The sequence below is a fragment of the Tenrec ecaudatus genome, chromosome 16, assembly GCF_050624435.1.
Source record: "Tenrec ecaudatus isolate mTenEca1 chromosome 16, mTenEca1.hap1, whole genome shotgun sequence".
In the NCBI taxonomy this organism is placed as follows: domain Eukaryota; kingdom Metazoa; phylum Chordata; class Mammalia; order Afrosoricida; family Tenrecidae; genus Tenrec; species Tenrec ecaudatus.
The window spans coordinates 106,789,596-106,812,629 of record NC_134545.1 but is presented as its reverse complement, the minus strand read 5'-3'; the positions used below and the strand labels follow the sequence as shown (position 1 = coordinate 106,812,629).

The 23,034-nt window shown below is 57.1% G+C and overlaps 1 protein-coding gene across 1 annotated transcript in view; it reads right to left on the bottom strand.

Moving 5' to 3' along the window:
- LHPP (phospholysine phosphohistidine inorganic pyrophosphate phosphatase) overlaps positions 1 to 22,613 on the bottom strand; it is a 77,683-nt gene extending 55,070 nt beyond the window's left edge. Inside the window, exons 1-3 of the mRNA XM_075534402.1 lie at positions 22,432 to 22,613; positions 9,806 to 9,993; positions 6,219 to 6,372 (exon numbers count right to left, since the gene is read on the bottom strand). Of these exons, the coding sequence (XP_075390517.1) occupies positions 6,219 to 6,372; positions 9,806 to 9,993; positions 22,432 to 22,556 (467 nt within the window). The 5' untranslated portion in view covers positions 22,557 to 22,613. The remainder of the gene's footprint in view (positions 1 to 6,218; positions 6,373 to 9,805; positions 9,994 to 22,431) is intronic.
- Between the last annotated feature and the right edge of the window lie 421 nt (positions 22,614 to 23,034).

The following is a 23,034-nucleotide window of genomic DNA, read 5'->3' as shown; positions in this document are numbered from 1 at the left end:
AAAAATGAGGAACGGATGCTAGGGACTTAGGTGGAGAGCAAATGTTTTGAGAATGATGAGGGCAATGCATGTATAAATGAGCTTTACACAATTGATGTATGTATGGATTTTGGTAAGAGTTATATGAGCCCCTAATAAAATGATTATAAATTAATAAGTAAAGAGAGCTGGAGGGATGGGAGGACAGGGTTGGCGGTGGCCTGGGGTGGGGCCAGGAGGCTCCAGGCCTGGGTGATGGGGCTGCAGAATCAAGATGAGGCCCAGCCCAGAAGCCCTGCTGACAGTGGCCCGTGGAGGTCAGTACATTGAGCTCAGCGAGTAGCAGCAGCCTGGTTACAAGGCCTGCCCGCTGCCAGGCTCATGGGGACCCCACCACAATGATTATCAGGGGCCTTCGGGACAGATGGTTCCCAGGCTGCGACAGAGAAAGACAAGCGCCCTGTGTTCTGAGAAAGCACATCAGGCCCAAGGAGCATGTGGCTAACCCCTAATTGCTAATCATTAACCCATAATTGCTGCCTGGAGAAGAAAACCCCATTAGTTCCACAGCACCCGGTCACAAGGAGATGCCAGTGTCCTGGGCACCAGATGCTTCCCAGAAAAGGCCGCCCCTCTCCCAGGCCCCACACCTTCCTTGTGAAACTCAGTGCTGCCCAACGGCTGTGTCCAGAGGCAGCTGGCTGGCCACTCCCCACCCGCCCCAACAGCGGCATCCTGGAGCCCTGGGGAACAGGGAGCTTGTGCTTGGAAACAGACAGAGGCAACCCCCCAGCAGCCGGTCTGTGGTGTGTCCGTCACACTGGCTTCAAGCTGGACTGGATTCATGAGCCACTTTTTCTTCTTCACCCCATAACATATCACTTCCACGCCGTGACACAGACACCTCTGGGGCCTGGCTCGAGGTCACCTGCACACGTCCTGACGTTTTAGTCGCCCATGGAGGCGGGGCGAGCATCTTGGTGCGTCCTAAGTTGTGTCCTCAATCAGGGACAGGTGAGAAGTTTTGAGGGCCTTAACAGACATTATCCATTTGCCTTCCACAAAGGTGGGAAGATTGACTCTCTCGGCAAAACAAACTCAGGGCTGTTGAGTCAATTCTGATTCACGGCGATCCTATAAGAACTGCCCTGTGCGTGTCCCAGACTCAACTCCTCAGAGGAATAGAAAGCCTCGTCTTCTCCCTAGGTGGCTGCAAACTGCTGACCTTGAGGTTCGCAGTCCCACATTTAATCGGCTACGCCACCAGAGGCCCCTCCTCATCAACAGAAGCAAATGTTCAAAACCAAAAAACCCCAACGAGATTGGCATCGAGTCGATCCGGCTCACAGTGGCCTGATAGGAAAGAGCAGAACTGTGGGTTTCCTAGACAGCAACTCTACCGGAGGGGAAGGGCTCATCTTTCTCCCTCGGAGTCGCTGGTGGGTTTGAACTCTCAACCTTGCCATCAGCAGCTCAACCCGTAGCTCACTACCCCACCAGCATTCTAGGACTGCAGTTCCCGGAGCTGCAAGGTCCTAACGCTTCCCCAGCTCCTGCAGCAGGGCGGGATTCTGGGGCCCTCTCAGAGGGCACGGCGACCCGCTCAGGAGCTTCTGCTGACTGCGTCCTCACTGCCTCGGCCTCCTGGACACGCTGGCTGTGTCTCCGGCCCCTGGCCAGAGCTAACCACTTCGCAAACCTGCTGTGATTGCTCCCACTGTGCTCCGAAGGTGCTGGTGGTTGCTCGTCGGATTTTTTCAGCAACAGTGTGTGGAGTGAGTCTGCGGGCGCCATTTCCCCCACGGAGTGGGCTCCCTCTGTCTCCGGGTCCTGTGGGTCATTCTCACGATGCTGCCGACACACGGACACAGCGCTGCAGGCGCTCACTCGTCCACACCAAGGAACCTGGAAGGGTCTGTATTTGTGCCATTCTGAAGAAGTGGAGCTGGCAGAACACAGACGTTATCAAAGCAACACCACGTGCCAGGAAAATGTGGCTGGAGAGGGCTGGGGACAGTTGCAGCCGTGCATGACGGGGAGCTGCAAGACATGCAGGCCGCGGAGTCAGAAGACGGCGGAATGAGGGGTGTCATTCCCAACATCGGGGGATCTTGGCTCTCAGCAGAAAATACCTGAACGATGTTGACTGTGTTTTACGGACTGTGGATAACCTTGGGAATTCTTTTTTTTTAAATCATTTTATTGAGGGTACATACAACTCATCACAATCCATACATCCATCCACTGTGTCAAGCACATTTGTACAATTGTTGCCATCGTCATTCTTAAAACATCTGCTTTCTACTTGAGCCCTTGGCATCAGCTCCTCATTTCCACCCTCCCTCCTCACCCCCTGCCTCATGAACCTTTTTAAAAAAATCATTTTATTGGGGGTTCATACAACTCTTATCACCATACATACATCAATTGTATAAAGCACATTTGTATATTCTATACCCTCATCATTCTCAAAACATTTGCTCTCCACGTCAGGTACTCACTCAACCTGCAAATGAAACCAATAACCTCCTAAGGCTGACTAGATGAAGAAACAGTACCCAGGTCAGAGTGAGGCTCGTGAACAACATGGACTAAGCAGATGATACATGGAGACGATACACGATACAAGGAGAAGGGATGGAAATTGTCCAGGAGCTCGGATCTCGAGAGACCAGAGGACAGACTGCCCTGGGCAAATGTGCTGCAGGACACCTCTCTAGAGTGGGACGGGCAGAGCTGTCACTTCCAGGACTAAAGTGCACCTGGCCTCAGCCACGGCATTCCCACTGCCTCACACGCACATGCAAGAGGGCAATGAGAAAGGGAACCCGAGGGAGAAATGAAGCGTTCGAATCCCGAAGCGGGCTGCCCCGGGAACAAACAAGTCGGTCTGGGAGAAAGTACAGCCAACATGCTCCATAGAAGCAGGGATGGCCAGAATTCAGCACACACCCCTCGGGCGTGTGGACAGGAGACCAGTCCCTGGAAAGGTAGGCCCGCAATGAAAGGGGCCGACACCCAGGCTGCAGCCAGGGACCCGCACGCAGCAGTGGGTGTCGGGGTGGGGCGCCGTTTCACGTTGTCTAGCTCGATCCCTATGAGTCAGGATCGACTCCATGGTTGTGAGTTTGGTTGCTTTGGGCTGTCCCTCTGAGACCTGGGCAAACAGAGGGGTTTCAAGAAGCAGGCAGAGGACAAATTTGTTTTAGGAACTGAAAGAATTCCGGGGCGTTGGTCATACCATAAAAGGCGCCCAGTGCACAAAGGGAGCATGAGCACGGCTGGCTCAGCACCCCCACCGTGGTGGGCCCTCCGGTGGTCCACACGGTTTTCACTGGCTGGGAGTTTAACACATGGCTCGCCGGGCTGTACTTTCTAGTCTGTCTCCGTCGGAAGGTTTCTCTGAAACCTGGTTGGCATCACAGCACACAAGCCTCCACTGGCAGGCCGGCAGTGCGGCGGTTCTCAATCTGTGGGTTGCGACCCCTTTGGGGGTTGAACAACCCTTTCACAGGGGTCGCCCGATTCATCACAGTAGAAAAATCAAAATGACAGTGATGAAGTAGCAACGAAAATAATTTTATGGCTGGGGGGGGGTCACCACAACCTGAGGCACTGTATGAAAGGGTCGTGGCATGAGGAAGGCTGAGAACCACTGCGGAAGTGGCTGTGCATGAGGTCACCGCCTGGGAACTGACCCCGATCTCCCACGTGGAATCTGGGAACTCTGCCGCTGAGTCCGTGACTCTCAACACCCAATGGAGTGCAGCTGCAGCAAGTCCAGCGGTGTGGGGGCGGAGGGGGGATGGGGGGAAGGAGAGCTGTCGTTTAGGGGTCTCCAGCTGGCCAGGCCTCCTTGCCTGTCAGTCTGATGTACTGTGGAGGTTTGCATGTGGCTGTGGCGCCGGGAGCTCTGTCCATCCAGCAGGGTCACCCAAGGTAAACAGGTTTCAGCAGGTCTTCCAGACAAGACCAGGCTACGGGGGAAGGGCAGGTAGTCCATGGAAAGCCTCACGGCCAGCAGCGGAACACCGCACACGGTGCCTGCAGCAGTGGCCCCGCACGGAAGGGCAGTGAGGAGGCCGCAGGGCCAGGCAGTGTTTGCCTGTTCATAGGGTTCCAACTCGAAGGTGCCTGACACCAACAGCAACAAGCTGGCAAGGGCTCTGAGTCGGCTTCGGTCTGGGGTGCTTACAGCCGGGAGCAGCGGGCAGCCCAGCCGCGAGGTCGCCTGGACCGAGCAAGGAGGGTGGGGAGGCGGACAGAGCGCTCCTCCTGGAAGGGAGTGATTTACATTTGGCATCTGTTTGGACCTGAGAGTGGGAATTGGCTTTGTAATTTCTTCTGTCATGCTGCCCGTCAGAAAATTAAGCTGTTTACGCTGCCGCCTCTAGAAGGTTAATGGCTCTTCTGGGAAAGGTCAAGTGGTCATTTTTGAAGGGAGGCAAATCGAACAGGGTGGGTGGGAGAAAGGGCAGACCCTCGCACCGGATGCCCCTCTGGGCTGGCCCGCCTCCCACTGGCAACCTGGGCTCCTCCCGCTGGCTGGCGGGCGCACACGGGCCCAGCCTGGGCCCACACTTGATTATTCTGGAAACAGAATGGGATATAACCGGGGCCTGGATCCTAAACAGGCCGGCACCCTAACCGCCGCCAGGCTCTGGTCTTCAGCTCAGCAGCGAGCCCCTCTCCAGGGGCCTTGTTTTTCCCCCAATCCCAAAGGCCAGTTCTCCCTCCATTTAAGTAACGGGCCCAGCTCAGTTCAAGAGGGGACATGCTGACGTTCCTCTAAAGACACGACAGCGTGGGAGGCAGTTTTTACCAGGCTTGTATGTCTGTCTGCAAGTTGCATGTGGTTGGTTTTCCCACCCAGGAGGAGATTCGTGCCCCAGAAAGTCCAGAGGAAGAGGTCAGGGACCAGAGGCAAGCCAGAACTGTGCCTGGGGGGTGGGGGGTGAACGACTCTCCTCCGGACCTGAAATCCAGCAACTCCACTTGGCTCCTGGCCATCCCATGCAGGACAGGTCAGTGCAGAGCTGGGCAGGTCTATGCGCCCGGGGCGTTCAGAGGCTGGTTTCTCTAATGCAGCTTGCCAGGGTGGGTCCACTGGGTGGACCTAAACCTCCCGCTCAGCAGTCAGCAGCTGAGCATGTTATCTGTTTGCACCACCCCCCACACCACCAAATCCCCCAAGCCAAACTCACTGCCAGTGAGTCGAGGCCGACTCATAGAGACGACATAGGACAGGGTCGGGCTGCTCCTGTGAATTTCCAACGCTGTAACTATTTATGAGACTAGACATCCCCAGCTTTCTCTGGCAGCGTGGCTGGTGGTTTCGAACTGCTGACCTTGTGGTTAGCAGCCCTAAGAGCCAGCACGGTGTCACCAGGGCTCCACCGGAACACACACATCTGTCAACAGGCACTTGCCCGGGACAAGGCTTGGCCGGACATGCAGCGTGTCGGCGGCAGGACTGAAAACCGCTGCCATTTCCTTCCTTTTTGTGTCTTCTCATTTTTTTTCCTCGGGGAACATGTGTTTTTTATTGGTGGTGAGAAAGGATGTTAAGAGTAACCAACACTGGTTTCTTTAAAGGAGCAGACAGTGTGGCCATGTGGCAAAAGCCCAGACAAAATGTAAACCACAAAGCCGCCCCCTTAATGGAGCCCTAGCTCCCAACCTGGAGCAAGGGAGGGTGCACACCATCAGCCAGACACACACCCATCCTCAGACACACGGGCGGGGCATGCACACACACCATCAGGCCCACACTTGAACTTGGACGCATTCATCCATCCAGCCCTGGGGAACCACACGCCCACCAGCTTGGTTCCCACTGTGTAGCTGCCCTCTGGCACAACTCGCCAACACCTAGTGCTGCAAAACCTGCACTCAAACCACAAGCTCTCCAAGGCTGAGCCGCACCTGCCCCCAGGTGCAGTGCACCCTCTCCTTTGTGCTAAACTAAGACCAGCACCGCCTGGCCTCCGGGTTCTCCCAGGGGTCCCGGTCTGCAAAGACCCCCTGAGCTCTAGCCTCAGGGTCAAAGGAAGCTTGAGCAACCAGCATCCAAGGACAGTATCCTAATCTTCTAAAAAATTTTATTTTAAGGGAGAGAAAGGAAAAACAGAGTCTCCCTACTTGCCTCCACCACCCCCCCCTCCCCTGCCCAATCCTCTTCTCTGGACCTCCGTGTCTCCCTCCCTCCCTCCCGGCAGCCCCTGACCGGCCTGACTCACCCCTTCCCCAGGGAGATGAGCACGGGCGTCTCCAGCTCCATCAACACCTGGAAGGCTTTATTCATGTTCTGGAAGGAAAAGCCATCGGCGGCGTCTGCAATCACCACGCAGTTGGGGTTGGATGTGTCCACCTGGTGGAATTCCGAGCGGAGCCCTAGAAAGAGGACGCAGGCCCTCAAGCCCCTGACCTCCAGCCAGGCCCACCCACTGCCTCTTTCCCACCTCAGGGCCACAGTGGGAGGTGTTCCCATTGTACAGATGAGGGCGCTCATGGGGAGAGTGCGTTGCCCGAGTCTGTGACCGCCCAGCTCCTGGCTGCAGGGTTCCCTTGGTGACAGAGCAGGCAGGAAGTGGCCAGTGCAGCAGCTCTGGAGAGGACAGAGGATGGGTCTGCAGGGAGAGAGGAGGGGGCTGCACAGATAAGACCCACAGGCACACCTCAGCTTCTGAAGGTGGGGCAGAACAAGGGGCGGCTCCGGGGAGCCACACCGCCTCACCTGCCCCCTTAGCAGGCTCTTCTTCTTCCTTGATGTGACAATAGAGACAGGGACAAGGGCAGGGTCTCCAGGCCCAGGAAGAGCTTACATCCTAGAGCGCTTCATTTGCGCAAGGCCGTGGTCCACAGCGGAAGCCTGAACGCCGGTTGAGTCTTGACATCCTTGTAAATTCTGATGCCACGCGAGTGAGTCACAGCTTCTTCCCCATGCCTGCTGACCATTTAGCCAGCACTGTGGCTGCACTCAGGCCCAGGAATCCCACTCCTAGGTCAGTCCCAGAAGAGCCCGGGAACACTCCGACCGGCTCGTTCACAGCAGCCCAAGAGAGGTGGCTTGGACAGGAGGATGGAGGAAAAACTGCCTACTCAGTTCATGGAAACTGCTCGGTCATAAGAAAGAAATGGGGTGGCCCTGTGAGTCGGGTGCTGGACTGCGAACTGCCAGGCGGGCAGTTGAAACCCACCAGTGACTGTGGGAGAAAGCGGAGGCTGCCTGCTGCAGCGTAGACACAGGGGCTCAGAGTCCGATGCAGGCTTGCTGTGTGTCAGAATTGGCCGACCACTATAGCTGGGTTTGGTTTATGAGCAACTGGACAGTGAAGACTATGTACCACCGAGACCAGAAAAATTCTAAATAGTCGCTACCTTGGGCCGGGGAGCAGGGAAGCGGGGAGCAGGCGGGCAGAGATGGACTGGAAAGGCCATGAGGAAGCTCTTGGGGAGCAAGTAGAGTACCCTATCTTCATAGGAGCTAGAGTCACACCCAAAACAAATTAGCCCAAAAGAAACCTTTGCTGTATCACTTTAGAGTGCTGAACCGCAAGAAGGTCACTTTGAGGACCAGTCTTTTGCATCGCCTCACGTGCAAGTGAGAGCCGGAGACGGAACAAGGAAGACTGAAGCTGCATCGATGCCCTCGAGCCACGGTGCAAGTGAAGAGGGCTGAAAGAAGCAGGGCCTCCATGAGCCGACAGAGCTGTCTGGGAAGAAGTGTGGTCAGAGTGCTCCTTGGAGACAAGGATGGTGAGACTGTCTCACGTACTGTGGAGCTGTCGGGAGAAGCCAGTCTCTGCAGGACGTCATGCTTGGTAAGGGGGAAGGGCAGTGAGAAAGAGGGAGACCCGTGATGTGATGGATTGACACGGTGGCTGCAACAACGGGCTCACAGATAAGAACAATCGTGAGGACGGCGCAGGACCAGCCGTGCGTCCCTGCTGTGCACAGGGTCACTGTGGGCTGGAACAGATTCAATGGCATCTAACAACACACCACCTCCTTGGTTTCAGAGATGGACCTGTGTGTTGGAGAAACGTGCTTCAGAGGGCGTTCGATGGCTGGCTTTCAGAAGGGGATCACCAGGCCTTTCTCCCTCCGTACTGGAGTCGGTTCAAAGCACCCACCTTTCACTCAGTAATCGAGGGCTTACCGGTTTGCACCAGAGGGGCATGCATTTGTCCAAACCCCGTGCAAGGACACAAAATGTATGGAGTTCATTGGATGCAAACTTTACATCAAAATATATGCTGGAAGGTACCGGTAGTTAATGGTACATTAAAGTCTGCAGGGGAAGTGTAGCAATGTCTGCAATTTACACTGAAATTCATCAGGAAAGGAAGATGGCTGGAGGGTAGATTGGAGGGCGGAGGGGACTGTCACAGATAAAGCAGCAGGGTGGAGGGTCAAATACAATGGCTGGTGTAGAAGGACTCCAAATAACATTGTGTGGGCTATGCCTCCAACCGGTTTGAAACTTTTCATAATAAAATGTTGTGAGGTGAACCCCCTGCCTGATTCCAACTCATAGCAAGCTTTCAGGACAGAGTGGAGCAGAAAGCATTATCTTCCTCCCATGGAGCAGCTGGTGGTTTCAAACCACTGACCTTTGGGCTGGCAACCCAATGTGTAACCCACTAGGCCACCAGGGAGGGCTCCCTGGGGAAGGGGCACTGGGGTGAAAGAAGCCATCAGCAATAAAATGTCAACCCCAGCTCCTTGATGGAAGGCCTGTCCCTGGGCCGCTCACGCTGTCATGTCCGCCCCTTGGGGCCCTAGACTGAGGCCCCCCTCAAGGCTGTAGGAATCTCTCTTGGTGCAGCTGGTCCCAGCCCTGTCCCTTCCCTGGGACACTCCCTCTTATCTAAGCCTCTCTCCCTGCGGACCGAGTTCTGTGGACTCGGGCAGGAACCCTGGGGAAGGGTTTTGAGGGATGCGATTCCCAAGGCCTGGGCGGTCAGCCCTGAAACGAGCACCACACTCAGGCCTCTGTGAGGGTCCTTGGCGCCGCGTGCCCCCTCCTGCCCAGGGGAGGGGAGCCTGCTGCTGCCCCCCACCCCTCTGCCAGCGCTTCAGGAAAGCAAATGTTACGTGCATCTCTGAGGGGGTGGCCTAAGTCCTAGAGTTGCTAACATCCTTCTAGAATGTTCCCAAGGCACCAGATGCTCTTGCTTTGGTTCTGGGGAAACCACTGGGGTCAGAGGGGCTCTTCCCCAGAGGCTGTCCCCTCTGTGGTCACTAGAGCTCCAGGCCTCTGGGCTGCTTCACAGGCCACGCACGGGACCGAAGTCAGAGACGCCAGGCTCAGGCTACCTGCACCTGTGTGTGTGTGTGCTCACGGCCTCGGTGGCTCTTCTCGGCCTCTCTATTCTCTGTGTGTCTCTCTCTGCCTCTTTCTTTTGGTCTTACCCCCCTGCTCTTCATGTCTCTCTCTCTCTCTCTCTCTCTCGTCTGTGTGTCTCCCTGTCTCTCTCCTCTTGCCCGCTTGCTGTCTCTCTCTCACTGTGTGTCTCTATTCTGACTTCTGTCTCTCCAGCCTCTGTGTGTGTCTCTTGCTTCTTGCCATTCTCTTGTCTCTTACTCTCAAGTTTTGGATCCCTGGTCCCTCCCAGGTCAAGAGGAGTCCTCAAGTCCCCTCTCAGAAGCCACCTGGCACTTCGTGGTGTGAGGACGGAGGATAGGTAGTAGCCATGCACTGCACACACCCCAGAATGCCACCCACCCACAGACCTGTGATGGCAGGAGAAGCCCGTGACCCTGCCCTCTCTGAGGAAGGTGGCCCTACACCCCAAAGGAAGAGTCCCGAGCCCAGGCCTACCGTCGTGGATGAGCAGGTGTGGCCGCAGGCCTCTCGCTCTCAGCAGCTGGCAGGCGGCCGGGGCCGGGGCAGTCACCTCGCCCTCTGAGAGGTGGAAGCCCAGCCTGCATAGCAGCTGCACCAGCTCCCGCCGCGACTTCTGGGACTCGTTGGTGCAGAAGCGTACCTTCAACCCGGACCTTTTCAGCCTGTGGGGAAGGATGGGTGGGTATTGTCCTTGGGCCGATCGGAAACAGGGCAATGGCAGCTGGCATCCAGGAGGGTCACCTGGGAGTGTGGCTCAGGTACTCTGACCCTCACTCAAACCAGACACCCTGCCGTGGGGTCAATTCTGACACACAGTGAACCGGTAGGATGGAATAGAACTGCCCCAAGGGGTGTCTGGCTGTAAATCCTGTTAGGTAGTTCCAGCGCAGGGATGGGGAATGTCAGTTAACGCATGCCCAGAGAGCCAAGCACGGGAACAAGGAGTGGGGCACTGCACATGCTCACAGGCTCAGGTTTCCCGCCGGTAGGCATGGGTGGGCGCTAAACCTGGATTGACCCACCTAGGCCACCTGGATTGACCCACCCAGACCACCTGGATTGGCCCACCTAGGCCACCTGGATTGACCCACCTAGGCCAGGTGAATTCAGTTCAGTCAATGGGGTCGATTAGGGGTCATCCACCATGCCTCCCTGTGGAATCCTTGAAAAGGCAGGAGCCTAGAGTCGAGAGAGACTTTGCGTGACACTGAGCAGTCTCTGCCAGGCTGCATGGTCAGGAGGAGTCCTATGGGTGCCGTGCAAACCTGAAACTTCTAACTCTCATAAAACTCGCTTGGATCACGAATTCTTTCTCGCGCGGAGCCAAGGACCGAGGGGTAACTCCATCTCCAGAGAGATCTAACAATCCTCCCAGAAGCAGACAGCCTCAGTGTTCCTCCGAGGAGCAGCTGGTGGGTTCGACCCGCCAACCTTGTAGTCAGTAGCTCAACACTTACACCCACTGTGCCACCAGGGCTCCTGGGGTCAGGGGGACCCTAACTATGACTCTCACAGCCAGAAGCCCAGGCAGGCTGTGGTCAGAGGAGGCAGCAGGGGAAAGGTGGCAGGTCCTAGCCCAAATGTCCCCTCCCTGTCCCTATCCCCAACACTCCGCGTTTCTTATTTCTTGATGCAGCAAACCACTACTCGGCCCCAGCCTCGATGTGTCTGTCCATCTCCCTGACCTATGTCCCCTGAGCCATGTCCCCAGCTCACGGGCCTGACGGAGGAATCTGCTGACCCAGGAGAAGGTGCAGACCGAGCGAGGGGCAGCAGTGTCTTTCCGGTAACCTAGGCGATCTGTTTCCTTCTTACTATTTGCCTTTCCTAATCAGAGGTTTATGAATGATCAATTACACTTAGTGGTTAATTGCCCTTCACAAAGATCGCTTTTTTAAATTTTTATATTAGGCGGTTAATATATTGTAACTAATCGCATCCCCTTGCACCTCGCAGATAGATCTTCATTGGCAGGCGGCTGGGAGGTGTGATTCGCACCCAAGTTAATGGAGCAGTTGAGCAAAGAAATGCAGGGGTCCCAGGGGGCTAATGATTGCTAATGGGTCATGTGTGACCTTCTCAGAACAGTGAACAATCCCTGCGCTGGGGATGGCAGGCCTCACATCTGCCACTCCAAACACAGCTTCAGATGGGGGGGGGGCGTCACTGAGGCACTCCCGCCTCCTCTGAAATGCCCACCCTCGTCCACCCCTGCTGTTGGCCGGCCATCTGAGCCAATGTCCATGCTACACTGGAAGCTGTGCTGGACGCCCTGATGCAGAAGGCCGGGGTCAGGCCTTCTCCCTCCCCTGGCCTCCTCTTGGTACCCACCCAAGGAAAGGGCTTAGGCCATCTCTCCCCATACTTAGGGCTAAAACGGGACCACCCACAAGAGCCCGAGGTAGGACAGCCCATGTGTGCATCAGCAGCTGAGGGCATGGTAGGTTGTGCCGGGGTCAGTGTTTCCGGCCCACCAGCTGATCTGAGGAAGAACGACGAGGCTGTCTGTGCAGGGAGAGATTCTCGCCCTCAGAGACCCCTTGGGGTCCAGGCTCCAGGGCTCTCAAGTCGGTTCCCTCTCACAGGGAGCCCATCGGACAGAGCAGAACTGCTCGGGTGTGTCGAGACTTTAAATCTGTATGTACGTAGGCAGCCTCATCTTTCTCCCGTGGAGCAGTGGGGGGATTCAAACCGCTGACCTTCAGCGTACAGCCCACAACCCTGCCAGAGCTCCTATTAGAAGGCCATGGGTTTACGTTTCGTGTGGGAGGGAGGGGGGGACAGGGAGTTAAAGAGACAACACAACAGTGAGCTACCTAATAAAGCATCGTGATTAGGACAGCAGAGAAGCTACATGGGTGGTGCTAATGAGCCCATGAAGCAAAAGCCATTGTGCCCATTTCACAGGTGAGAACGCTGAGGCTCGGAGAGGGTGCTCTGGCCAAGGTCGCCCAGCCTGTCAGCCGCAGAACCTGGAAGCCCTGCACCCTTCCTGCATTGGGCACGTGGTCCCTGAACCAGCAACACTGCCTCCTGGGTCCCTCAGAGGGGAAACCCTGCCCTGAGCTAGGGCTCCAAAAGGAATTTGGGATTCAGCCTCAGGAGGAGGAAACACAGGATCCTAGGTCAGGAAGCAGCCAGGTGGGGAGTTCTGCCCCAGGATGACCCACCTCCAGTGACCCCCGAGGGATCAAGCCACCCAGATTTCTGCATCTGACCCCACCTACCCAAGAACCCCAGGGAAAGGGAGGCTCCACCAGAAGTTATCTTGTGAGAATGGAGAGAGGGGTGTCTGCCACTGCCCAAGTTCCATGAACTGACCTTTACCTCGTCCGTCCCCACAGGCCAGGACGCACCTCTGAGTGACAGCGCTGCCCGGCACAGTCACCGCGTGTCCCCTTACAAATCACCCCGACTTCACACATCTGCTGGCTGTCGGCATCTGCCAGGAGCGCTCACCCGAAAATAATGAAAACCCTCTCATTACGGCTCCAGAACAGGTAGCGCGCGAGGACAATTACTGGACACCCCGTGTGACCTTGGCCAGCTCTGTGGCTGGTCCTCTTGGGCTGCCGGGCTAGAGCCAGGGGCTCCTGAGGGCTGGGCGGGAAGTGGCTGTCTTCTGTCCATCTCACAGGCGCTCAGGAGAGCTCCTCCCCACACACACCTGGCCTGGGGTGGCAGGTGACACCCCGAGACTTGGAGCTTCTAAGGGGCCATAGTGCAGAGTGTGGGCCTGCTTTCAGGTAGGGATCACCAGGCAGCCCCCAGCACCCGGTCGGAGCTCTGAAGCTAGCTAAGCCCACACCCCTGCTGCCCCTCATCCTGGTAGCTCAGTGGGGGAGGGCCTGGGAGAGACCACCTGCCCCAACCGGAGGTGGTTAGGTGGCCCGAGAGCCAGCCTCTTGCTGTCCCTGAGTTTCAGCCTTGCCTGGGTCTGGGTGTCAGCAGTGTCTGACCCTCAGCTTCCTGGGACTGCTGAGAAGAGCAGCAAAGTGGGCACAGGCCGGGGGCCAAGCAGCCCTCACCTGTCGGGGTCAACACCAGGCTGGTTTTGGCCAGCAGCCCAGCTGAGCTTGCTGGGCCAAGAGACTGAGGAGACATCCGAGCCAGGGTGGGGGCCAGCCCCTGCCCTGCCCAGGGCCAGCTCTCACTGAACGCTGTTGTAGGGATGCATACATGGCGCTTCGGTCTCTGAAGTCTGACTGGGAAAAGGGGGCCAGTCAAGGAGCGAAGGGAGGAGCATAGCTGGTCCCCTGCCTCTGTCCACGCACTGGTCTATGACCTCAGGGGAAGAGCGACGAGGTCAGACTACAGTTCAGCCTTCAGCCAAGACCCTTACGAAACTCAGGCATGCCTTCCCAAGCACACAGTGGCCGCCCGCACCTGTGGGGACACGGCCTGTTGTGCTCTCTCAAAGGCTGGACCGAGAGCTCATAAACGAAGTTCATGCGAAGTTCAGTCACAGAGACCACTGTGGGTGAACTGGACACCTGAGGCCCTGCAGAGCCAGATCGCCTGACTCCAGGGGCTCCTTCACATGGTGACAGAGGCCGGATGGGGGAAAACAGGACATGGGGGCTGAGGGTCACCTGTGTTCTCTCGACCACTCACCAGCTGTGGAAATAAGAGTGGACCACCATCTCCCTGGGGACCCGGCCGGGCATGGATGAGGACAAGTTTCGAGATCCTGAAATTAAGGTGTGGGGGCAGCTCTGCTCAGTAGCTGTGTCACCTGGCCCTCTCCAACCTCAGGGTTCCCATCTGCAAAGTGGGGCACCAAGAGTCGTGGGCAGGAGCACCGGTAACATCTGACTGCTGACCAAAAGGTCTTCGCTGCCCTCCCCCCACCCCCCAGCCACAGCCCCAGCCTCCAGGTCCCAGCCCCAGGCCCCTCCGTGCAGGAAGCTGTGTCTGCCTGCTTCTGTGAAGAGGGTCTCGGGAACCCACAGGCGTCCTCAAGGTCGCTGAGTCAGAATGGACTTGAAGGCAGTGAGTTTGAACTCTCCCACCCTGACCCTTCAAAGGTGTACTTGGGGCAAAGCAGTTAAGTGGTCGCTGCTACCCCAAAGATCCGTGGTTTACACCCTCAGGTGCTCCTTAGGGGAAGAGCGGGGCGGGCGTCTGCTTCCGTCAAGCTGCCCAGCCCACAGCATCCACTCCACGTCTTGCCTAGAAACCGCTATACGAAAAGCACCAGACACACCACTGCCTCCAAGGCAATTCCAACACCAAGGTCTTAGAGGAGTGGTCACCAACCTGTGGGTCTCGACCCCTTTAGAGGTTGAACGACCCTTTCCCAGGAGTTGCCCAATTCATAGCAGTAGCAAAATGACAGTGATGAAGTAGCAACGAAAATAATTTTATAGTTGGGGGGTCTGCACCACATGTGGAACTGTATCAAAGGGTTGCAGCCTGAGGAAGGTTGAGAACCACTGTCTTAGAGCTTTCTGAGACCACATCTTTAAGACAGCCTCCCCTTCCTCCCTTGGAGAGGCTGGTGTGTTTGAACCTTCAACCTTGAGGTTATCAGCTCAATGATTAACCAGCAAAGGGCAAATACCTGTAAAGGCCACTCAAAAAACGCACTGCTGTGGCGTTGATTCTGACTCGTAGTGATCCTAGACGTGCCCGTCTGCATCGCAAACTGTAACTATTTACAGAGGAGAAAGTCACATCTTCCTCCCATGGAGCGGCTGGCGGTTTGGAACTGCTGAACCCCGAGTAAGTAACCACTACGCCACCAGGGTTCCTCCAGGAAACACCACAAGTCCCCAGGAAATGGCAGTCCTGGGGGGGGGGGGGCGGGTACAGTGACAGCCACAGCCGCATATGCCCGGGGCTGGCAGGGGCCCACATCAGGGGCAGCACAGAGCAGGTGTGAGGGGCCTCCCTGCGGGAAGGAGCCCAGAGAGCACTGGCCAAGGACAGGCTTTGAGCAAGAGCAAGGGCAGGGGTCAGCCAGGTCACAGGAGGATGCGGCCTGGCCCGAGGGATCCCAGGCCCCCTGGTCATAGGAGTCCCACCAATGTCCAATAGCAGGGCCAGGCTTCCTCTACACACACCTCCCTCCCCCTGTCTGCTTGGCCAGTGTTCAAGCTGAATCCTGAGGCGCCAGCAATACACCTCGGCACCCAGTCACTGGGATTGTGGATCCTGGGGGCCGCCTGCTGCGGGGGCAGGGGGTGCTGGGGTTGGCTCTCACCCCAGGAGGTGATCCTGCCCAGCCTTTGATGGGATAGCATCAAGTTCTGGGGGTGGGTCAGAGGTCCACCTGGCCTCCACTCTGCCTAAACCCCAGGGGACATCACTGAGTAGGTCTTGTCCTCTCTGAGCCTCTGTTCCCTTCTCCACACAATGGACATCACAGTGTCTGGCAGCCCCCCCCCCACCCAGAGTCATGGAGAAACCACACAGCAGGGCAGGGGCTTCATGTGGCCAATGGACCTCTCAGTACCTCAGGGTGTATGTGGGGGTGGGTAGGGGAGGGGGATGACACATTTGCATAATCTGTACCCACCCACCTCCAGATTGGCCCAGGGCTCCTTCCAGAACCAGCATCTGCCGGGTGGGTAAATCATTAACTCCACTGAGAACACCCCCACCCCCATCCTCCCTCACACCCAGAGCCCAGCAGACCTCAGCGGGATTTCCAGGATTCCCGAGGGTGACCCTGCCCACCTGGGTGAGGTCGGTGAGCAGAAACAGCTCACACTGCCTCCCAAACTGTTTTCCCAAGCTACCTTCCACACAATTCATGGTCACGGGCCTGTCACGGCGCCGCCCCAGCTAGCTGGGCGCTCGCGCTTCCTTCTGTGTCTAAAAGGAGCGCACACGGAACTCCACTGAGCCTGCACCACGGCCAGGGCGCAAACGCCGGTCCACGTACAAGACAACCTCGTTCTTGGCAACCCAAAATCCCAGCTCACCGCCGTCAAGTCCATCCAACCTCCCTGTGGGCCTCGGAGACCATGACTCTTTACGGGAATGAAAGCCTTTCTCGCGGAGAGCAGCAGGTGGTTTTGAACCGCTGACCTTGCAGTTCACAGCCAACCACGTAACCCACTGCGCCGCCAGGGCCCCTTGGTCTTGCCCACAGCTTCATAGGTCTGTGACCTTGGCCGCTTCCAGAAGGCACTCCTTGCCACACCCCAGTGTACTTGCAGATACCACCAGCCAGTGTCAGACTGGAGGGCCCATCCACACACATGGGGGGGTGAGGGGGGGGGTGTGGACTTCCTGGCTTTTGTTTATCTGTTTCCTCATTCTCACTGGCCCCACAATCAGCAGTGAGGCTTAAAGGTGGAAAGCACTGGGCTGCTCATCTGCTCATCCACTCATCCACCTGTTTCTCATACCAACCTAAGAGCCACGGGGCGGGGGAGGGGCAGCTCACAGGTACAGGGGCCCTGGGACTGAAAAGTAAAAGAAAGGCTAGTTGGCAGCACACCTTTTCAAACAGGGACTTCTGCCTCTGGTGACTTGTGAACCTAGACACACGTGGGGGAGCCCAGCCATGAAAGGGGGGCAGGGGACACCGGTGGGGTGTGGCACTGCTGCACAAAACCAGGAGGGGAGGAAGGAGGGCTGTGGGGAAAGAGCGAGCGAGCAGGCCTGCAAGGGTGTTGGATGCCCCTGGAGGTAAGGGACCGAGGGCTTGCCGGGCATCTATGCGTTGGCTGGAATGTTTACAAGAAAGTCCCTTGTTACTTAAGAAAACTTAGGGGGGAGGAGGGGGTGGGGAGGGAGGGGGAAAATGAGGAGCTGATACCAAGGGCTCAAGTAGAAAGCAGGTGTTTTGAGAATGATGATGGCAACATCCAAACGAATGTGCTGGACACAAATGAAGTATGTACGGATTGTGAAAAGAGTTGTGTGAGCCCCTAATAAAATGATTATTAAAAAAAAAACCTTAGGATGCAGGTATTGTGCGTGTTCTCTCTCTCTCTCTCTCTCTCTCTCTCTCTCTCTCTCTCTCTCTCTCTTTCTCTAACAAAGGCCCCAAAGGGGGAGCATTTGCTTTCTACTTCCCTCCACACTCAGTGGGACCCCACAGCGATGGGACAGTCTACAAATACGCCGGGGCCCAAGGTTGGGGTCTTGCCTGGAGCTGAGTCAGGGTCCAACAGCGCCCTGAGGATCACCCCCGCACCCTACCCCACAGGTGCGCGCCACGTGGGGGCTATGGTGGTGATGTGGGCAGCCCCTCTTGAGACAGCGGTCTCGGGGCGGCGCATCTGCAGAGTGGCTGCGGCCAGCCGGCTTCCTGCCCTGTCCCTCACTGCGGGGTCCCTCACTGCGGGGTCCAAGGGGAATTGCTTTACAAGGCCTCCATAGGCCAAGCTGGCTGCCTCCTTCCGCCACAGATGCGCTCCAGAGGCCAGGCCCGACCTTAAGGGCCGCTGCCTTTCACATGCAGATGGCACGGCCATGTGGGCCTTTGTGCGCGCCGCCGGCCCAGAATGGGCTCCATAAAGGTCTGCAGGTGTCTGTGGCTGCCCCGCCCACCAGGCCCTCAGCCAGGAGCCCTGCTCAAGCAGACCAGGAGGCGGAAGGGGAGGGGGAGGCACTGCCCTGGGCCAGGATGTCCTTCACATTCTCTCCTCTCACCCACCACACCCATTTGCCAGGCCAGGACCAGGCCCTCCCTGGACAACTCAACTCCAGCTTGACTTAAGCCTTCACCTCCCTCCCCTGGACATCCTGGTCTCCCCAGGACAGCTGCATCGATAAGCGCCCAATGAATGAGCTCGAGTGACTGAGCCAATAGAGTGAGTATACGTATGCGTAGCAGAATGAGTGAGTGGGTAAATGAATGAGGGAGAGTGAATGAATGCATAAGTGAGTGGGGAAATCAGCGGTTCTCAACCTGTGGGTCTCAACCCCCTTGGGGGGGTCGAACGACCCTTTCACAGGGGTCGCCCAATTCATCACAGTAGCAAAATGACAGTGATGAAGTAGCAACGACAATAATGTTATGGTTGGGGGGTCCCCACCACATGAGGAACTGTATGAAAGGGTCACAGCATTAGGAAGGTTGAGAACTGCTGGGGTTAATGAATGAGGGAGGGAGTGAATGCGAGAGTGGATGAATGTGTGAGTGAATGAACGCATGAATGAGTGAAGTGTGGCCAGTGGAGCTGGGTGTGATTCGACTCAGCTCCTTTACAAGAGGCTGCCATGGCTGGGCCCTGCCTGAGGGCGGAGAAAGCACCTGCTGTGACCCCGCCCCCCAAGGACACTGACCGACTGTACTGACCTCTGTGGTTCTTTGAAAAGCAGCCAAAAGTAAGTGGGATGCTTTCGGGAAAGCTGAGGGAAACCCAAACAGAGTGTGTGTGTGTGTGGGGGGGGGGGATTGTGAGTCCAAGATAAGGGGTGGGCCCCACCATACTGGGAGGGGTCCAGTAGGCCCTTGCCCATCCCACTAGGCGGTGGCCTCACCCCAGGGAACTTCCTTGAGTAGCAGGCAGACTTCAAAGCCTGGGGTGAGGGAACTTCCTTGAGTAGCAGGCAAACTTCAAAGCCAACATATCAAGGCACTGCCGCAGGTGGAAAGTGCACTGAAGCTTCCCTCCTGGGGCCAAACCCCAGCTGACCGCTGGCCCTGATCCTGAGCCCACTGGGTCACTGCAGAGGAACAAATCCGGTAGCAAGGAGGAATCGCCTGCCCAACCTTCAGGGTCAGCAGGCACTGTGTCCTGGGCACAGGACTGTGGACCCCAAGCCTCCATGGGCGGGCACTGGCAGCCTGGTGAGCCCCGCCAGCCAGCGTAGTGGGGCCTTGTCCTTACAGAGCTGAGCGAGGGCTGGCAGTGAGTACCGGTGTCACCAACGGCCAGCAGGACTGCTGTGGAGAAGGAGCCTCCCTCAGAGAAAACCCTCCCCAGATCTCTGTGAGCCCTGGAATCAGGAGGCCTGAGCTCAAAGTTGCACCTGTGCCAAGGCTTGACACGTCTGGACCCTCTGGGGATGATGCCATTGGCAGGGTCCCGCCCCTGGGCCTCCAGAAGGGGACGCCTGGCAGCAGACTTTGTGGCACAGTCACCCAGCTGATGCAGCCCCAGCCCGGTTCCCCAACATGTCACTCTACAAGGGCATGTGCCCACCTCCTCTGAGGTCACTGCTGGCCCCTCAGGTGGACAGGGGCACTCAGCAGCTGGTCCTGTCTTTACTGCTCAGGTTCTTTGAGAGGCGAAAGTGGAGCTAGGGCGGGTGGCCAGAACACACTGGCTGTAAGGAACAGAGGCTCAGTGTCTGCAGCTCTGGAGGGCTGATGTCCGAAGCTGGGCATTAGCCAGGTTGGTTCTTTCTGAAGGCTCTGAGAGAGAAGCTTCCAAGCCTTGCCCCCAGCTGAGCCACCCACGGAGGAGCTCCTTGGCTTCTCTCTGCTTTATGGTCACAGGGCTGTCCTTGCAGTTCCATGGTCCCGCTCTAGGGCACCGGAGGGGAATAGGGAGGGCAGGGCATGAGGGCACATCTCTTGGTGTCGCTCCTCTCTCTGAAAACCGTTAAGTCTCAGAAATTCGCAGTGCAGTTCTCCCCTGCCCTCTAGGGGCGCTCTATGCCGGCATCCACTTGATGGGGGTAGGTTTGGTTTGGGGGTTTCCACCCCACTGCCGCATCTTTCTCCCTCCGAAGGGCTTATGGATTTGAATCCCGCTCAACCTTTGGGTTAGAAGCCAAGCACTTAACCACTGCACCATCGGGTCTTCTGAATATGTGTAAGTAACTAAAATCATTGTTTTTCAGTGGTCCTGATTTCAAAAAGAATCAGGAGCCTGCTTTCTCTCACTGCCATGATTATGACTCAGAGCTACCTGAAGAAGACAGAGTAGAACTGCCCCTGTGGATCTCTGAGTCTTTAACTCTTTACAGGGGTGGACAAACCTCTTCTTTCTCTGAGGAGCAGTTGGTGGGCCCCTCCACCTTGGAATTAGTAGCTCACTGCATAGCCGGGGATCCAAGAGCATGCTACTGAATAAAGTGATACGTACTTGGTATGCTGAAGTGGGGTCTAGCCGTGCCAAGCTCTGGCCCGGGAACGGGACCTATGTCATAAACTATCAGGGAAGCAGCATGAGTTCCCCTCCCTGAACGGCACCCAACCCTGGGAATCATCCTGTGTCCCAGCAACCACCCTACTTCCAGAGCAGCTGTAGCCAACCCCTCCTAGCTCCATCTCAAATCTGTCTTAGAAGAAGTAGGGCCGGAGGATGACGAGAGTTCATCTAACATCCTTTGGACAAGTTATCGGGAGAGACCAGTCCCCGGAGAAGAGGACATTGCACTTGGTAAAGTGGAGGGGCAGCGGAAAAGAGGCAGGCCCTGGAGGAGATGGATTGACATCGTGGCGGCAACAATGGGCTCAGACATAAGCTCAATTGTGAGGATGGTGCATGATGGAGCAGTGTTTTGTTCTATTGTGTGCAGGGTCACTATGGGTCAGAACCGAGTCACTCGAGAACAGACCCGGAAGAAGGAAGGTGCTGTCCACATAGCCCAGCACTCTCTGCAGTCTTCCTGCTGGCATCACCCACATGGGCTAGGGTCAGGGTCTTGGGGGTCAAGAGAGAACAAGGCAGAGGCAGGCAGGGCTGCAACTGAACTTCAAACCTCGCTGAGCCCCCACAGTCAGGGGTCTCCCAGGTCTGGGCTGCTTCTCACATGGTCGTCTACAGGTAGGTAAACTGAGTCCCAGAAGCCAGGCCACGAGCTCGGGTACCCCCCACCCCTCGGGAGGCTACTATCTGTGCTATGAGCCTTTCCCAGAGCCACGGATAAGAATTCTAGTGCCCAGGGTCCTACAATACCAACCCTGGCCTCGTCTCCTACTGCCGTCATTACCAGCAGGCACCCACCACCCACGACCGCCCAGCCGACTCCAACGTATAAAAACAACCACCCAAAGAAGTCTCACTGCCACCCAATCAATTCTGACTCGTGACCCCACAGGCACAGGGTAGAACTGCCCCTGTGGATTTCTGAAACTAACTCTTTACAGGAGTAGAAAGCCCCGTCTTTCTCCCGTGGAGCAACTGGTGGTCTCGAACTGCTGACTGTGAGGATCATAGCCCATCTCATAACCACTGTGCCACTAGGTCTCCCTGACTCCAAGGCAAAGGGACACTAAATCGATACATTCCAGTAACCAGCTGTGCCACCACCACCGATCTGCCAGTCTGTCTTACTGTGGTGGCTTGGGGGTATCTGCCATGCTGGAAGCTAGCTACATCACCGGTGTTTACAAAACCAGCAGGTCATCCAAGTGTCAGCGGGGTGCTGCTGGACATCTCGGGCGTGCTGTACCCACAAGGGCAGCGGCCAACCCTCTGGGAACCCTCTGGGGCAACTCAGCTGGTTGCACTGGGTCACAACAGGCTTGTCAACGAGGAGTTTGGTAGATAACGGACATAAACAGGTAAAATAAGTTTAATACATTTATTTCCCAAAGGACATTCCAGGTGGTGTCACTTCAGAAAATTCCTAGTGGCATATTCCTTACTCTAGGCTGCTAACCTCAAGATCAGCAGTTCGAATCCACCAGCGGCTCTGCTGGGGAAAGATGAGGCTTTCTACTCCAGTGGAGAGTTACAGTCGGAAACGCACAAGCGCAGTTCCACCCTGTCCTATCGGGTTTCCATCCGTTGGAATCGACTCGATGACAGGGAGTCTGGTTTTCTTATGATCACTTTAACTTATCAATATGTTTTATTGAACTATGTTACATCCTCCTTCTGTACTAATAATGTACAGACCTGGAGTGTAGGCTACACCTCCAGGACATCTCAATTCCACCCTCCACCTTTCAAGTGCTAAGTCGCCACCTGTAACGAGCGGCTATGGTCCTGACAGCGCAGCTCCAGGCCTGAGAGGCCCGGGCTGGCCCCACTCTGCGCGGGGGTCCCACGGGCTGGGCTCAGCTCCCATCCGGCCCGGTGAAGCCCCGCCCCGTGTGACTCGCTCCGCCCCCGGAGATGGCCCCGCCCCCAGAGCCGGGTCCGCCCCCACGCCGGCCCGGCCCGCCCTGGCGGTTGCAGCTGGCCCCGCCTAGTTGAGCAAATCCTGGCGCTCGGGGTCGTTCGCGCGCCGACACTAACCTCGCCACCGCCTCCACGGAGCCCGCGATGGGCGTGCCGCCGCCCTCGCCGCCATCGTACAGCACGCCCGAGATGTCCAGCAGCACCCCGCGCACGCCGGCCAGCCGCTCGCGCCACGCAGCCATCGCGCCCCGCTCGTGGCGCGTCTCCCTGCCCCCGGGCCGGCGACTGCGGACTGGGTGACAGTGTGCGCAAGCGCTCCTGGGAAGTGTAGTCCGGCGGGCGGGGCGTGTCCGGGCTCCGTGGAGGCAGGACTCTGAACCCTGCAGTCACGCGCCCAGAAAATGGAGACCTTGGGAAGTTGACGTCTCCCCAGGAGACGAGTGGGCGAAGGGCCGAGAGAGCAGAAAACAGTCCCATGGAGATGAACCGCCTAGAAACCAGATCCAGGCACCTGTTAACAGCAAACATGCAACGCAGCAGACAGGCCAGGCCGTCACCGAGGAGACCGGCTGAAGTCCTCATCCTTTGACGACAGCCCTAAAAGCCGGAGAAGTGGTCGTTCCCTCTGAGTGGTCAGCCACGTGCTGGACATGATGCTAAGGCGAAATGTCAGCTCGAGCACCCGAGAAGGCCGGCAGCGGAGCAACTGGTCCAGGGCAG